General features: G+C 42.3%; 1 protein-coding gene across 1 annotated transcript in view; it reads right to left on the bottom strand.

Moving 5' to 3' along the window:
• The window catches only part of MYO9A (myosin IXA), a 215,917-nt gene that overhangs the window by 126,259 nt on the left and 71,970 nt on the right, over positions 1-17,688 (bottom strand). Inside the window, exons 2-3 of the mRNA XM_068273609.1 lie at positions 9,429-10,334; positions 6,368-6,462 (exon numbers count right to left, since the gene is read on the bottom strand). Coding sequence (XP_068129710.1) covers positions 6,368-6,462; positions 9,429-10,274 — 941 coding nt within the window. The 5' untranslated portion in view covers positions 10,275-10,334. The remainder of the gene's footprint in view (positions 1-6,367; positions 6,463-9,428; positions 10,335-17,688) is intronic.

Genomic DNA, 17,688 nt, shown 5'->3' with positions numbered 1-17,688 from the left:
CAGCTCTCACGTAAGAAAAATAAATCAGGAATTTGAATGTAATAGCCCAGAACCAGACACATCAATGACTTGCCAATTCTTCAGGAGAAATAGGAATTGCCAAACCACTGTTTTTAATAACTTATAGTAATGATGTTTAACCTTTTTAGAACACATACTAGAAGGTGTTCTGCCCAGCATTTATTTCTATATGGTAGCAACAAAGGAGTGTTTTGGAGAAGGAATTAAGGTTGAAGGGACCCGGTCAGAGATAAATGAAAGTTAAGTGCTGGGAGTGAAAACCCCTGCAGCTGTATTCTCATTCTATTAAGTAGCAGGCACACAACATTTTGTATACTATAATAAGTAGTTCCGGTGGTTAAAACCACTCCATAACCTATAGTAGTTCACTATATGACTCAGTCTTTGCCAAAGTATTACATAGAGATTTCCCTTAAAAGGCAGCATCAGGCTGTCTATGATTACCATTGATCTATCGGACTACAGCTGTCCACATGTCACTTACTGTCTGCAGGTTAATCTGTACAAAGGGCCTTGGGATGTAGACAAGAACTGCTTTTTGGACAGGGATATTCTTTTTAAAGTGAAATTCCACCTTTGTTAAGACATGATCAAGTCCCTTCAGTTCAGCTCTAAAAATATGCGGATTAATGCCACACATTATTTAATACTGCATAAGCAGAGTACAGAATCCAGGCTAGAAAATTAAAGAGGTACTGTAATGACACATCAGAAAATGTGATAAATTGTGTAAGGATACCCAAATTTACTCCAATTATCCTAGATTTGCATCAGAAAAGCTTCTTATATCTATATATTACCAAATATTGGTAACCCCCCGCCCATCCCACTAATGTTTAACCTAGGCTATGATGGCATAATGGCATGCAGCCTGCGGCACAGAGCACTCAGAGATCATGGGGGGGGGTGTTTCCTGGCCACTTCACAAGGCGGAAGTGGGGGAATTCCACAACAATGCATCAGTACCTCTTTAAAGATGTAGGCATCGCTGTTACATAGTAATTTGGGGTGAAGTAAGATTTTAAGATTTTTAAATAAGCAAACGACGACTAAATTTATGAATTATTATTGTAAAAATAAGAAATTATATTCACTGAGTAACATTAAAGTTCCCCTTTTAGTGCAGCTTGTGTTAGAGTCCATTTTGTAAACTAACATATGGCTGCACAGTGATAAGGGAAAAGCAATGTTAAATTGCAAAAAGAACGAAAAAAAAAAAGTCAGACCTTTTGTGCAGCGCTGATACTTTATAGCTAATTTTTAACGAAAGTGGAATTTCATTTCAAGAGGAATGTACCGTCCTTCTGTGGACCATATGACAACAATGAAGTCCTTTTATGGACCATGTTGTTTTCTTCTTTGAAACACTACATGATTTAGAGTCCAGGCAACTGGATATATTTATAGTAGTACTTAAAAGGGTGGCTTCACAAACCCATACAAGCAGTTTTGTTCACTAGAGAGGTGGACATTTCCCCAACAAGATACACAAGGAGGAAGAGTTTTGCGTTGGTTATATGCCACAAGCATGCATGTTGAAGGGGGCTTTCTTGTAATTAGAAGGATGCAAATAATTCAGGATAATTGATGCAGGATTATGCAAATTCTGTATGCATACGTATGCAGCTAGAAAATTGAATCCTGCCAAGGGGAAATTCAATCAGTCCATTTTCATGCTGCATACATTTGCATAATCATGCATCAACTCCTAATTATTAGGATTGCCCAAGCCTAGTAATTAAAACATCTAGGTTCCATGATTCTGAAAAGTTGCATAGACTGATTTCTAGTTATTTTCCTCATATAAGTGATGCCACAAACTGATAAATAACCTGCAGCTTAGCTTTTCATTTCCCTGAAGGCACGAAGGAACATGCACGGCATGACAAGGTGTTATGGGGGTATTTTTTCTTAAAGTGGATCCTAAATAAACTTTTAGGCTACTTGCACACCAAGACGCTGCGTTAGGTGCTACGTTAAGGTCGCATAACGTGCACCTAACACAACGTACAACGTATGGTGCTGCAAGAGCCGACGGTAGAGTGAGCCGCGTTAGGCGGCTCGATTCCTATAATGCCTCCCAGAGTGGCGCTGATTGGCCAGCGGGTCCACGTGATGCGGAGCGAGACACTCCGTATCACGTGGTCCCGCCGGCCAATCAGCGCCCGCCAGTGCAGTGAATATTAAGTAGCCATGTGCGCGGCTACTGTAGCTGGCTCTCCCCGCCTCCTCTCCGCCCCCCACTGCGCATGTGCAAACAGTCTTACGCGGCTATAGCTGCTCCAACGCCGTAGCATGCTGCACTTTGCGGAGAACGTGCAGCGTTACATGTAACACAACGTGGGCTGTGTGAACAGCCCACTTGTGTTACATTGCTGTGCGTTGGGGGAGCGTTACAGGCGCACTAACGTGCGCCTGTAACGTCTTGGTGTGTAAGCAGCCTTACTCATTGCATCATTGTGTTGCTTTCATATTGTAGGGCATTCCTCAAGCCCAATACTTTTTTGTTTTAATACTAGAACGCTGGGCATACACGGCTCGATTTTGCCGCTTGATCGATTCCCCGCTCGATTCTCTTATCTTCTGCTCGTTTTTCTTATCTTTTTGCATTGTCTTCAATGCGGAATCAAGCGGCGAAACGATGGGGCCGGAGATTGGACATGCCGGAAATTATATATCAAGCCATCTAAATGGCTCAGAATCGAGCCGTATATTCCCAGCATTATCCCTTATAAACTAAACAAGCCTTGCCCACAGCTTTTCAGAGTGCCTTGGCATTTTCAGACAGTAGAAAGTGCTTATAGGAGCTCAGTCTGGGCAGGAGGAGGGGGAGGGGTTACTAGCCAGAGATTTCAGAGACAGAGGGGAGGAGAAGGGGAAATTTCACAGACTGAGTGCTGGAGATGCAGATCAGCTTAAAGCGGATCCGAGATGAAAAACTAACTATAACAAGTAACTTGTCTATATATCTTATCTAAAGTTTAGATATTTTACAGAGCAAATCTAGCTGCAAACAGCTTCAACGGAATATGATTATTTCTTCCTGTGATACAATGACAGCAGCCATGTTTGTAAACATTACACAGAGGCAGGCTTATCTGTATCTTGAGCACTCATTCTGTGAAAAAAACCTAATCCCCCCCCCCCTCCCCTCTGAAATCACGGGCTAGTAATACCTCCCCCTCCTCCTGCCCAGACTGAGCTCCCATGAGCCCTTGCTACTGCCAAGGCTCTATAAAAACTGGGTGGGGCTTATTTATTTTATTGGGAATTAGAGTATTAAAACAAAAAACAAAAAAGTATTTGGCTTGAGAAATGCCCTATAAACAATAGGAAAGGAACACAATTATGCAATGAGTAAAAGTTCATCTCGGATCCACTTTAACTGTGTGTAATGTTTACAAACAATATGGCTGCTGTCATTGTATCACAGGAAGAAATAATCATATTCTGGAAGCTGTTTGCAGCTAGATTTGCTGTGTAAAATATCTAAACTTTAGAAAAGATATATAAACAAAGTTACTTGTTATAGTTAGAAATTTGCAATAATTCAGTTATAAATGAACATTTGTGGTTACCCACAATGCACTACCACTAAATATGCAAATTATCCCTTTTCGCCCTTGTTAAGCCAAGCAAGCAACCAGAACCGCTGGTGTATAGCAAGTCTATAGCTTTAAGTTTTACACAGCCTTATCAAACCCCTATTAGACAGACTGTTTCTGACTTTTGGTTCTCATCAGTACATGGCAGGGATTGATAAGGCTGTATGAAATAGGGCTTGGACGAGTACAACAGAGTAACCAAGCAGCTTAGGGTGAAACAAATTACTAGGAATGTATAGGGGGATAAAAGGAACCAAAAAGCCCTCCTACTAAAAAAGCAAAGCTTGGTGTAATTGCCTTCTTAAAACAGGCTGTCTACATGTGGGTTTGATATGGCTGTGTAAAACTTAAAGCTATAGGCTTGCTATACACCAGCGGTTCTGGGTGCTTGCTTGGCTTAACAAGGGTGAAAAGGGATAATTTGCATATTTAGTGGTAGTGCATTGTGGATAACCACAAATGTTCATTTATAACAGAATTATTGCAAATTTCCTTCTGTTTTAAGAAGGCAATTACACCAAGCTTTGCTTTTTTTAGTAGGAGGGCTTTTTGGTTCCTTTTATCCCCCTATACATTCCTAGTAGTTTGGGTCACCCAAAGCTGCTTGGTTACTCTGTTGTTATAGTTAGTTTTTCATCTCGGATCCGCTTTAATGTGTCTGGGTAATTTCTAGGGCTGTATACACATGTGCTTCCCCATCTGCACAAGTTGTATAGTACACATTTTCAGACACGGATAATGCTCAAGTACCTTTGTAAAGCTGCTAGCCCCATGGCCTGTGTGACCACTGTAAAGATAAGATTAGTTATCTGGGAACTACCTTGTCTACCTTCCCAGCATTGTGGACTGTTATTCCTCCTGTTTGAGCTTCCAGAGTGGGTAAGAAGAGGTAACACGAGCTCAGCTTACCTTTCTGCTCAAGGTGACTACATATATGAAAGCACATGCTGTACAGATAACTTGGGAGAGGGATTGTCTGACTAATGCTTAGAGTAGCTACAAAAGCTGTAATTGAATGTGCATACACATGATACTATACTAAATTGTGACGTGTGGTTCACCTTGGCTGAGAGTCTAGCATGTACAGGTCTCCCCAACCCCATTTGAAGATCTGAAATGGTGGATCTTTAGACACAAAGTGACCTCTCAGCGATAGGGATGATCAATGATATGCAAATACTTCCAAGTTGATGCAAATGTATTCACATATATATGCAAATATAGGCAGCTTCAAAAAGGACAAATCAATTTAAACCTGGGTTTAAAAATTATTGGTCCATTTTCAAAGTGCATATGTTTGCATAAAAATTTGCATAAACTCAGAAGTATTTGCATTTCTTTGATCATCCTTACTCAGTGCATGGTTTCTCCATTGTGTGCCACACCATCTTCCCTTCTCTCTTCACTTCCTAGCAGAAACAGATGGTTCACTCTGCTATAGCAGAACAATGAGTCTGTACAGCGGTCATTCCACACAAACTGTAGCCCAAGGAATAGAGTCCCGATCCCTTCGGCAGACAACCTTTGTGCGATCTATAGACCTACTGAGCATAAGACGCAGCTGTGCATCTTAACACTGCACCAATATAATGAGTAAAGGTGTGCACAAAAATAGGAAGTGAAATAAATCCATGGAATAGAATGGAAATCTGTGGTAATTGCAGTAGTGGCCAGGAGGGTGGGAAATCTTGTGGTTTTGACTTTGGATGGTACTAGGTCATGGCGTGCCTTCATAAGTATGGCTGGGCAAGTGAAATTAGCAATTTCTGCATGCATACCATCAATGTGGCATGCATTATTATTATTTGTATTTACATAGTGCCAACTTCTTACGCAGCACTGTACAGAGTATATTGTCTTGTCACTTAACTGTCCCTCAGAGTGGTTTACAAGCTAATCCCTACCATAGTCATATGTCTATCATGTAATGTATGTATCGTAGTCTAGGGCCAATTTTTAGGGAGAAGCCAATTAACTTATCTGTAGGTTTTTGGGATGTGGGAGGAGGAACCCCACGCAGACACGGGTAGAACATACAAACTCATTACAGATGTTGACCTGGCTGGGATTCAAACCGGAGACCCAGCGTTGCAAGGCGAGAGCGCCAACTGCACCACCGTGCTGCCCATGAAGTATGTGATAGCTGGAACCAGACGTAGAAGGCTTAGGCAACGCACAAAGGCAGCAACAAGGGTGAGTTAAAAGCCTTGCCGCATTGCGCATGTACAAAGATTTAACTTATGATCTGCAAAATTTGGAACACGGTTCCAAATTTGAATATGCCGAACGAGTCAACACTACTTCACAGCACTGATTATGGTACTTGTCACTTCTGGAGCACTTTAGACTTATCGGCTTTTAATTAAAAACATTTTAGTAGTTTTTTCTTATAAATTATGTCAGTGCTTGATGTGCCTTGTAATGAGTGAAATAAGTAATTGAGCCCCATTTGAGCCAGGGTCAGGAGCATAGCTCTGCCCCCTTGAAAAAAAAATTCTACCTATTCTCTACCTATGGTGCTGCAGATAGAGAAAAGGCCATGACTTTTATCTGCAAGGGGGTGCAGCTATGTGCCAGAAACAAGCTCTGTAGTGACTTATTACTTGTAACTTTGTAACTATTTAGGTATGTATTAGTTTTTTTATGATTCCCCAGAGCTGTGCTTTAAAGCCACACTAATAAGCTACACTCTACCTGGAAGCGTACACATACACTCTTTATACATTGACAAATTTTCTTACCCTCGCACCATTCCTGTCTCATGGTAATTGACTTGGATGAATTTCCCAAATCGACTGGAATTGTTGTTCTGAGATGTTTTAGCATTTCCAAAAGCCTAAAATACAAAATGATTAGATGTCAACGGTTTTCAATGATAAGATATTTGAAAGACTGGGAACAAATGGATGGTTTTCTTTCTCTATAACAAAGAATGTTTACTAAGCCATCTCCGGAGATCTGTTAGCACCTATAAAAGCTCGTACAGACATCCAACAAAGCGTACCACCAACTCCACGACATGACCGACCCCATGACAAACCATTCACATGACTTGTATTTCCCCGCACCAACCAACTGAAAGACCAACTAATTAAAATTATGGGCGCTCAAGCGAAACGACGGACTGCACAACATACAAAACAAGCACACGTCGCTCAAACGACTTGTACACAACTGGCCAACTGCACGATATCAGCCCAACAGTCATGTGAGTTGATCTGCCAGATGGATTGGGCAAGCCACCTGTTATTAGTCGCTCGTCTAGTCGCTTGACATGTGTACACACACCTGATTGTCATTCAACAGAGCAAAATCAGGCGACAATTAGGCGGATTTGTTGGACGGGTGTATTAGGACAACATGAGTGATTCAGAAAACCTGAAATTTTTTTTACTTCAGCTTCAGCGGGTAGATGGGACTTCCATGGTTGCCATTGATTATCCTTGCTCCGCCCGGATGCCACAGAGAGGCAACACTGGTACCAGACCTGCCCGATCCTCAGGCTATGCAGCCGCCCATTAGCTAAACGACGAGCCCATCCATCCCCATGGCGTCGCATCCCCGGCTGGCGGGGTGACATAGGCATGGCAAATGAATGGGTGGAGCAGTGCCCTCAACATCAGCCACGCGGCCCTAGTTACGACTCATTCCACCCACAGCCCACTCCTCCCATGACGTATGTGCCAGGCCCCTACTCCTCCCCCCACACCATGGCACCACCCAGGTTGCTACAACAACCAGGTTACCACTTCCTGCTCCCATCCCCACACCTCTAGGCGCATGTGTGGAGTTCTCTTTCACGCTGTTTACCTGCATTATCACGACCACTAATTAAAGGTCCTCACACTATAATTTCCATGTGCGTGCTGTGGCGTCAATAGATGAAGGCGAGACCTCGCTGAAACGCGTTGACCCTAGTAGCACACGGATACCTGATGAGGCAGCCACTTGAGTCCATCTCCACTTGGACACAGACCACTGTGGGCCACCGTGGTTTGGCAGGCGGCACCCCTGAGGTTACGACGAGAGGGCGATTGCCCATCACTTCAGGCTCACTAACATTTCATCTCTAGTGCAATTTTAACTGCGCGTGTTTTCCGAATAAAATCTTCAGAATTTATACTATAGAGCTCTTTTCCTTTTCCATTTATCTTTTCACTAGCATGCCTTCAGCGAGGCATAAAGGAGCAGCTAACAGTGTTTAACCAGCTACCTCTCACTCTGCCAACTCTAGTATCCTGAAGTGCAAGATTTCACCTCGTGTTCGTTTTTCTTTTTACTTGCCCACTATCAGGGTGGGCAGAGGCTCCAGCCTCTGAGTGCAGAGCTGTAAGGGTCCAATCATACTACAAAATATGAGTGCAATTTAAAACAGAATTGTATGTTTATGGGATCAAAATTATCATAAAAGCTTTGATACTACTCAAAGAAATATATTTAAAAAGTGGGGGATTTGGGTTGGTAGGGGAGATAGATCTGGAGTAAATTAGAACAAGCCATAACATTTTTTTTTTTAACAATATGGCTGAGCAGTGTGTGACTAACTTCACTGTTTTCTGCTACAGCCCCAGTGAAAGCGAACAGGTCTCCTGCAAGTGTTAGTGGCTCTGTCCATAAAAGTCAGAAATTTCATTGGCAAAACTACTAGACAGATAATGCTAACATTTGTATAGCATTTTTCCCCCGTTAAGACTCAGCACTTTCCAGTCACAGCCACTAAGGCTCAGTAGGCCACCCTGCAGCGTCAGGGAGTGTTGCCCAAGTTCTTCTTACTGAATTGTACTGACTTCACAAAATTACCACTTTTACAAAAGTACCAGTTATTCTTTTTACCAAATTTGGAATGACCCGTTTCACAAAGAAACCACAATGTTGGTTAATAGCAGCATGCAATCCTAAAAAAAAAAAAAAATATCAGGTACACTTTAAGAAACTGGCTGAAGGCCTAAATTTCTATTTTAATCTTAAACACTATGGAAAGACATTACAGAGTTTGTGGGGTGGGGAGATTTTCTCACACATGAGGACACATGACAGCAAGTAAAAGAAGTTCTGACTAGAGGTGGTCAATGAAATGCAAATATTTCCATGTAGATGCAAGATTGTGCAAATGTTATATGCAAATTTATGCTACCCCCACAAAAGCACATAATCCCAAGCATAATTTACAAACATCCCTTAGAGAGAGAGGTTTGTTTTCTATAGAATTATAGACCTTCAAAATGAGGGGTTCAGATGCCTTAAAAACCTGGTACACACCATGCATCTGTCACTTCAGATACTATTTGCGTGAGTAATCAGATCGATATCGAGATCTGACACTGATCGGTTATAGAAGAAAGTGTAAAAATGTATGAGAGTTCTCCAAATTCCAGTCAGATTATCCGATCATTTTTCTAACTGGGTATAAGATCAAAAATGAATTGAAAAGAACATGCACACAGAACGAAAGCCAGTGTTTCAATCAATATTTTCCTAGCTGTCCGATGTATGTATGTATGTATGTATGTATGTATGTATGTATGTATGTATGTATGTATGTATGTATACATACATACATACATACATACATATATATATTGCTCCAATCATTTTTCTCATACCAGATCTTGGTAAGAATCTATAGGATCCAGCCTGCCAAGAATGTTCATTGTATTTACTGCAAAAGGTACGATTGTGCAATCCCCATCTCTAATGTTTGAACATGCACAAAATTATTATATTACAATAGACAGTGATAAGCAAAACTCTAATTACAAATATTCAGTTTTCATATACTGCTTGTGATACATTTCTTCTTACCTCCAGCACTGGTCCTGCACCCAAAATAATCTGCTCCACCCCACTGGCATATCCTTTCTGGCTGAGAGCTGTCAAATGATGGATAAGAAAATTGGTACTCTGGGTCTTTCCAGAGCCTGTCTCTCCAGAAATCACAATGCACTGGTTACGTTGCCTCCGAAGCATTGCATGGTAAGCAGCATCTGCTACTGCATATATATGAGGCTCCCGTTCACCAAGCCTTCTATTGTCATACATCTTCACATACTTGGGGTTGTATATAGGTAAGAAACGGAATGGATTAACTGCCACTAGGATGCTGCCAACGTAAGTATAAATTTTTTCATGTCGGAAGCGTGTGCGGAGAGTCTCAAGCAGTGTTCTCTCATTAAGTTCAGGCAAAACACAAAGGTCCTCACATTCTGGTCCTTGTTCCTGGGGTAGAAACCCCCTTTCTACCATGCGCCTGCGCTCCTCTGTCACCCTTAACCAAGATTGAAGACTCCCATAGTGTATGGAACCATCCATATTCTTCTCCCTTAGGAGAAAGCGATAGTCCTCTCCAGACCCACGAGCTTCTAAGGCAAGTCTGGGCCATAGCATCATTCGTTGGACTGGGCAGTCAGTAGGGTTGAGAATCCATTCTTCTCCACCAAATTCCTTAACCTCTGCAAGCACATAGCACTTAGCCCGATCCAAACGTAGTGCCATAATAACAGCATCAATGACATCGGCAGCTGTGGTGTGCCGGCGGGCGGGTACCGGACAGTAGATGACATCTGGCGATATGCTGCCAGGGTAAACCTGCAGGGTGAACTCTTCATCCAGCAGGCGGCGCCGCCCACCGCCACCCCCCACCTCGGACATGGCGGCACTCCGTGTCCCATCAGAAGAAGTGTGAATGGTTTCCCTTGAGAGGGGGGGCACCTGCAAAAAAAAAGAAAAAGAAAATAATTTAAATTAAGTCAGTACTCATCTTGGCAAACATTTTTCTAGATCCAGATTTATTACTCATCTGAAATCTCAATACACCGCAAATAAACTTTTCCTTAGAAACAATATGCAGAAGCTCTGAACAACCAATTGGTACTACCGTAATCATGTTATACCATACTGTAGTGACCTATTTTTTTTTTTTAACGTTTACTGTGATTTTCAGACAGACAATCACTACCATTTCATACCTGTACAAAATATGGTCAGTACTTGTTAACACACAATTAAAGGACCACTACAATTAAAAATTGTAAAATTTAAAATACATGTAAACATATACAAATAAGAAGTATGTTTCTTCCAGAGTAAAATGAGCCATAAATTACTTTTCTCCTTTGCTGCTGAGGAGATAGTCCAATGAGGAGATGGGTAGTCTGATTTCTACTACCTACTGTAAGTGACAGCGACATGGGAGAAAAGTAATTTATGGCTCATTTTACCCTGGAAGAAACATACTTCTTATTTGTATGTGTTTACGTGTATTTAAAATTTTACAACTTTCACAATAGTGCTCATTTAAGTCCTCTTTTTCTGCTTGATTTAAAATAAAAAATAAGCCTGTGTGAATCAAACACAGACAGACAAACATACAGCTACTTTATTTGGTTCACCCAAACTTGAGCCTTGTACACGCAGCGATCAAGGCTGGTTCCCTCGGGTGACAGTTATAGTAGAGTGCTGTACAGATGCATTGCAAGCCTAGAGGATAGTGCCGAGTCTGTTGCTGTGGAGGGGGGTGGAGGAGAACAAGGTATTGGCATGCCATATCTTTAGGGGACATCAGGGGGATTCTGTACATACTAGATTCTTGTCCAAGTTGGTCCTTAAAAGGGAACCTGAAGCAAGGTTTTTTTTTGTACAGTTAGATAGAGTCTTACCTATCAGAGGGAAGGCTCTGGATTCCATAGAGTCTTACCAGTCCCCTCTCCATGTCCCCATTCCACCACTGTCCCCCCAGTGAAATCATTTGCCTGCAGGTCGAATAAGCCTTTGGCCCTCCATGGTATCCAAAGCATTCCCTCTAGATAGGTATCCAACTTTTTGTTTTTTACACTCACTTTATCTTTGGTTTATCAGCCGCCTCAGAAGAGTTTATTCCAGCGTGTGTATGTAGCTTTGGACTCCAATAAGGACATTGCAATAAAAACATAATACTATGTCTGACTATAGTCAGAGGGATTGAATTGTGAAATTTTCTATATGACAGTTAAGGCTCATTTACACTGTGCTCGGCATGCGTCTTGCGGGATGCGATGCTGGCACAGCTCTGACGTGTCTCGCAGCTGAATCCCTCTAGCCCCGCTATGCACAGCCATGGGATTCAGATGGGTTACACGATGATTATGCTGCAGGCCCTCAGATTTTTCCCCAGCCACGAATTCGGGTGCTCTGCATAGACTTCTTTAGGCTGCCAAATTCCATCCGAATTCGTGGCCGAGGAACTTAGCCTTATACATGATGCCAGTGCTATATACATACAAAATATTATCATCATTAAACCTACCAAACACCTGCATGGAAAAATGTACTATTCTGTGGTGGCAATTTATAAAAAAAAAAAAACATTTTCAGGGAAGAGCAGTGATTGGAATTGTAATAAGAGATGGTAAATACGGTAAGGTGCAAATTTAATGAAAACTGCATGCAGCTTAATTGGACCATTGAAATGCACAGCCTGCCAATTTTGACTGGCCCCATTCTAAGCTACATATACATTTCCATCAAATTAGCAGGCATGACCATCTCTAGTGCATAGGGTAATAGACACATCTATACATAAAACTGAATGTCTGCCGCAAACAGAGTAACTTCATTACACACATCCTCCAGTAACTCCCCCTTCAAGTATTTAGGAAGTTGCTGTGTGCTAAATTTGTCTTTAACCACAACTAGGGAAAGAGGAAAAAATGGCTACAAAACTAAACTAAACCCTTACTTCCATACGTCAAGCATAAAGTTCAAATGTTCTCTTCAGCTTTAATTATTCACTACAACCTTGTTAAAATTTACAGTGTCCCCCAGCTGTCAGATTAACCATTACTCATTCCTGGCATTATCTGACCTCTCAATAGCCAAAGCCAAAGTTAATTAGATTGTGTCAGATGAAAAACAGTCACATGTATTTCACTACAAAATACTTATATTTTTGGTGCATTAAACTACAGACAACTAAATTTTAAAAGTATGCCTGGAACACAGCTGGCAGCGTAAGGTGCTTGCTGTGTCTGCAATGGCCCTTCAGAAACCCCCTGCCATTGATGAACAAGATTAGATTGCTACACAATTATTCCAAAATGTCTGTTGGGATAAACGTATACACCCCCTACTGGATTTGCATGCACTTGGCGACTGGCAGACCAAGCACAGAGCATCACTTGGGTGAAGAAGGGTGCTATGACACCCATTGCATAATCATGCAATGCATTATAATGTACGTAGTGTGAACAGGAACATTCAACATAGGCACTATATTTTCATGCATTAATGGATAACTGCAACCCCAACCCCATCTCCGGTAAAAGTTACATACTCGTCTAAGAGGAGGGAAGGCTCTTGATCCTTTAGATCCTTCTCAGTGCTCTCTGCATCCTCTCATTCTCCCGTTGGGCCACCATTCAAATTTCCCCCATTCAGGTCTCCAAGTATTTCAGAAGATGAGCGGCTCCATACTGCACACGTGAGCCCGCTCTCACGCATGCGCAGGACGGAGTCGCTCGACTTCAGAAGTACTTCCATAGCCTTCCGTGGAGGCTTGAAGGCTTCTTAAACAATATAGTGGACTTCTGCAACGGGGGGCTGGCATAGAAACAAGGGGACACAGAAAGGAACCGGAACACCAAGGGATCCAGAGCCTTCCCTCCTCTTAGGTATCTACATTTTTTCCGGAGGTGGCTACAGATATCCTTTAAAGGATTGTGTTTTAATGGGCACTGTTTTGCGAACTGTAATGTGCAAATCAAAGTCAAGGTATTCCATAGTTACAATGGAGTACATGAAGTGGGTTGCTAGAATCACACAATGATGTGCATAACCTCTGTCCGTTGCTTCTTTGCCACTGCAAATTAAGCGTTTGGTTGTAGTTGGTGCATGCTATAACGGAACACCATGCAACATCCCATTAGTGATGTCGCGAACTGTTCGCAGAGAACAGGCCATAGGGAATGACCTCAGGGTCATTTCCACATTCGTCACATTACGCATTACTGCGCAAACGCTTACCTAGCGGCCATGCGTCCTTGATTGCGCGCCTGCAGTCGGGAGCATTCTGCGCATACGCACAACTTCACGCAGAGCACTCCTGGCTGCAGACGCGCCGCCACCGGGAAAGTGTCTGCGCAGTAATGCGTAGCATGATCAATGCGGAAATGAATGCAGGTTATCTCTACATCCCATACCATGGTTCTGACCCAGTTCTGTATCATGTCTGTTATGTGCACTAGGGTTTCCAGTTCTGTATCATGCCTTAATAAAAAACTTAAAGTTTTGAAAGCTTGCAGAGAAATCTTGCACAGTTAGTCATTAAAGGTATCACCTAAGCAACTTTTGTTGTTAGGTCTTCAGCTTCTCTCCATGACTAATATCAGACCACACGCAATTAGCTTGTTTCTTGTTATACCTGTATGCTGTTGTACAGTGCCACAAAAGATGCTTGCGCTATATAAATCAATAATACTAATATTGCACACTGAAAGAAGCATCACTGTCGCGCAATTTAATAATGCAGAAAAAAAAATGAAGAAAAAAATGTGGGTCAAATTCAAGACCAATAGAAAGTGGTGTACACGTGAGAAGTGGAACAAAAATCATACATGATTCCAAGCATTTAAAAAAAAAAAAAAAAAAAAAAAGCAAAGTGGGGTGTGCATAACTATTCCGCCCCCTGAGTCAATACTTTGTAGAACCACCTTTTGCTGCAATTACAGCTGCCAGTCTTTTAGGGTATGTCTCTACCAGCTTTGCATATCTAGAGACTGAAATCCTTGCCCATTCTTCTTTGCAAAAACAGCTCCAGCTCAGTCAGATTAGATGGACAACGTTTGTGAACGGCAGTTTTCAGATCTTGCCACAGATTCTCGATTGAATTTAGATCTGGACTTTGAATGAGCCATTCTAACACATGGATATATTTTGTTTTAAACCATTCCATTGTTGCCCTGGCTTTATGTTTAGGGTCGTTGTCCTGCTGGAAGGTGAACCTCCGCCCCAGTCTCAAGTCTTTTGCAGACTCCAAGAGGTTTTCTTCCAAGATTGCCCTGTATTTGGCTCCATCCATCTTCCCATCAACTCTGACCAGCTTCCCTGTCCCTGCTGAAGAGAAAAACCCCCAGAACATGATGCTGCCACCACCATTTTTGACAGTGGGGAGGGATGATGTGTTCAGAGTGATGTGCAGTGTTAGTTTTCCGCCACACATAGCATTTTGCATTTTGGCCAAAAAGTTCCATTTTGGTCTCATCTGACCAGAGCACCTTCTTCCACATGTTTGCTGTGTCCCCCACATGGCTTGTGGCAAACTGCAAAAGGGACTTCTTATGCTTTTCTGTTAACAATGGATTTCTTCTTGCCACTCTTCCATAAAGGCCAACTTTGTGCAGTGCACGACTAATAGTTGTCCTATGGACAGATTCCCCCACCTGAGCTGTAGATCTCTGCAGCTTGTCCAGAGTCACCATGGGCCTCTTGACTGCATTTCTGATCAGCGCTTTCCTGGTTCGGCCTGTGAATTCAGATGGACAGCCTTGTCTTGGTAGGTTTACAGTTGTGCCATACTCCATTTCTGAATGATCGCTTGAACAGTGCTCTGTGGGATGTTCAAGGTATTGGAAATCTCTTTGTAGCCTAAGCCTGCTTTAAATTTCTCAATAAATTTATCCCTGACCGGTCTCGTGTTGCTCCCAATATTCTCTTAGACAACCTCTGAGGCCCTCACAAAGCAGCTGTATTTGTACTGACATTAGATTACACACAGGTGCACTCTATTTAGTCATTAGCACTCATCAGGCAATGTCTATGGGCAACTGACTGCACTCAGACCAAAGGGGGCCTTTGCAGTTATTTATTTGTAAAAAAAAAATGTTTGAAATCATGTATGATTTTCGTTTCACTTCTCACGTGTACACCACTTTGTATTGGTCTTTCACATGGAATTCCAATAAAATTGATTCATATTTGTGGCAGTAATAGGACAAGGGGGCCGAATACTTTTGCAAACTACTGTATATACTGTATATGTATATTCTGGCATAGAAGACTACAATTAAAACCCTTGAAAAATTTCTGAAAAGTAAGGGGTCGTCTTATACGCCGGGTTTTATGGTTGCCGGGTGATACGTGATGCTGATACGCAATGCGCGTTAGCGACAGGTTTATGTTTACGCAATGCTGATACGTAGTGCGAATACACAACATGCTGATGTATAATTACCAAGTGCTGGAGATTCGGGGGTTGCCGCATATGCTGGGGGGGGGGAGCTAATCGCTCACGCTACACGGTCTGGGACGCCCAGGGTATGGAAGAAAGATCATGCTGTGCCCATAAAACACGCCTCTTCCACACGTCTGGCCCGCTCTTTCCTGTTACTCAGATCTCGCTGCTGAAGACTGTAGTGAAGTGGGACAGGCGCACATGTGGGAGGTCTGAAAGGCAGAGAAGGGGGTAAATAGGATACAAGAGCGGGCCAGAGAGGTGAAAGAGGCGTGTTTTATGGGTACAGCGCCATCTATTCTTTCATACCGCTCCGATAAACAGGGAGAAGGGAGAGTTGACCAATCCAACCAGTCAATTGCAGGCCTACTGTTAAAAACAGGGCTGTGGAGTCGGTCGAAAAATCCACCGACTCCGACTCCTCAGTTTAGGATTCCACCGACTCCGACTCCTCGACTCCGACTCCTCTAATTTGCATATTACAATTTTGTTGATTAAAAGTATGTAACATGAAATTCGTCTCTTAACTGCCAACGCTTAGGAATTTTACAAGACAACTGAAGTGAGAAGGATATGTAGACTACTATATTTATTCCCTTTAGACTAAAACTAGTCCTTGGTAAGCGTACTTGTAAAAGGTACAAACCGGAACAAAGAACATCTATCAGGCCCTAGGCAATGTAAGTGTGGGTACATGTAAGAATGATGTGCAGGTACTCTGCAGGGGAATGAGGAGATTCTTCCTCTATTACACATTCTTCATGCACGATCTGAACAAGGTTTATGGGTGACAGACAACACCTCTGTGTTCAATGTGCACAGCATTCTAAGTGGATTCCCTGCAGCTCTGTGGGGAGTGCATATGTAGAGTATAGTACTACTGTGTAACAAAGTAAACCCGAGACAGATGAAATTAAAGTTTTATACATACCTGGGGCTTCCTCCAGCCGCCTTCAGGATAATCAGTCCCTCGTTGTCCTCCTCCACCACCTGGATCTTCTGCTATGAGTGCAGGTACTTGAGCCAGTCGGGCGTAGTGCGCATACACACACTCCGCAGCCAGGAGCATACTACACCTGTGCAGCACTATTGCGCAGGTGCAGAACGCTCCTGGCTGTGGAAGCGGCATGCGGCCGGACAGCGCTGACTGGCTGAATTACCAGGACTCATAGCAGAAGATCCGGGTGGTGGAGGACAGCGAGGGACTGATTAGCCTGAAGGGGGCTGAAGGAAGCCCCAGGTATGTATAAAACTTTACTTTTCATCCATCTCAGGTACCCTTTAATTTGTAGTCACTAAACCAAATTTTAACAACATATCAAATTATTTGATTTCATCAGCAAAGGGAGTGCATACATTTGCATAAATCAGCATCAGTGCAGAATTATTTCCATCTCATTGACCATCTCTATTAGTGACACGGCTACACATCAGGCTTTATTCTTACAGCATAGATGTTATTTAGTATATATAATGAGATTCTGTGTACACATCATATATACAGTCACAATCAGATATGTATTCCTTAAAAATACGGGGACTGCTTTATGGAAGCAGCACAAGTAACTAATTTTGATTGGTTTATTTCATGTTTGTGGACTAAGCACAGCTATTACTGTATATATACACTGTATATATACATTATTTTCAATGACTATTATCTGAGAAATAGAACATTTTATCATATTTTCTATTTTAATTACAGTTACAAATTCATTAGGAGTCGGAGTCGGTGCATTTATTCCCGACTCCAGGCACCCAAAATTGCCCGACTCCACAACTCCGACTCCACAGCCCTGGTTAAAAAGACTCTGAAGCAAGTCTTAAATCATTATTAAAGCTTTTATTACTGTAAAGCAT

Source organism: Hyperolius riggenbachi, chromosome 3 (assembly GCF_040937935.1).
Source record: "Hyperolius riggenbachi isolate aHypRig1 chromosome 3, aHypRig1.pri, whole genome shotgun sequence".
Taxonomy (NCBI): domain Eukaryota; kingdom Metazoa; phylum Chordata; class Amphibia; order Anura; family Hyperoliidae; genus Hyperolius; species Hyperolius riggenbachi.
Note: the sequence above shows the minus strand (reverse complement) of the source record. Positions and strands in the feature narration are given on the sequence as shown.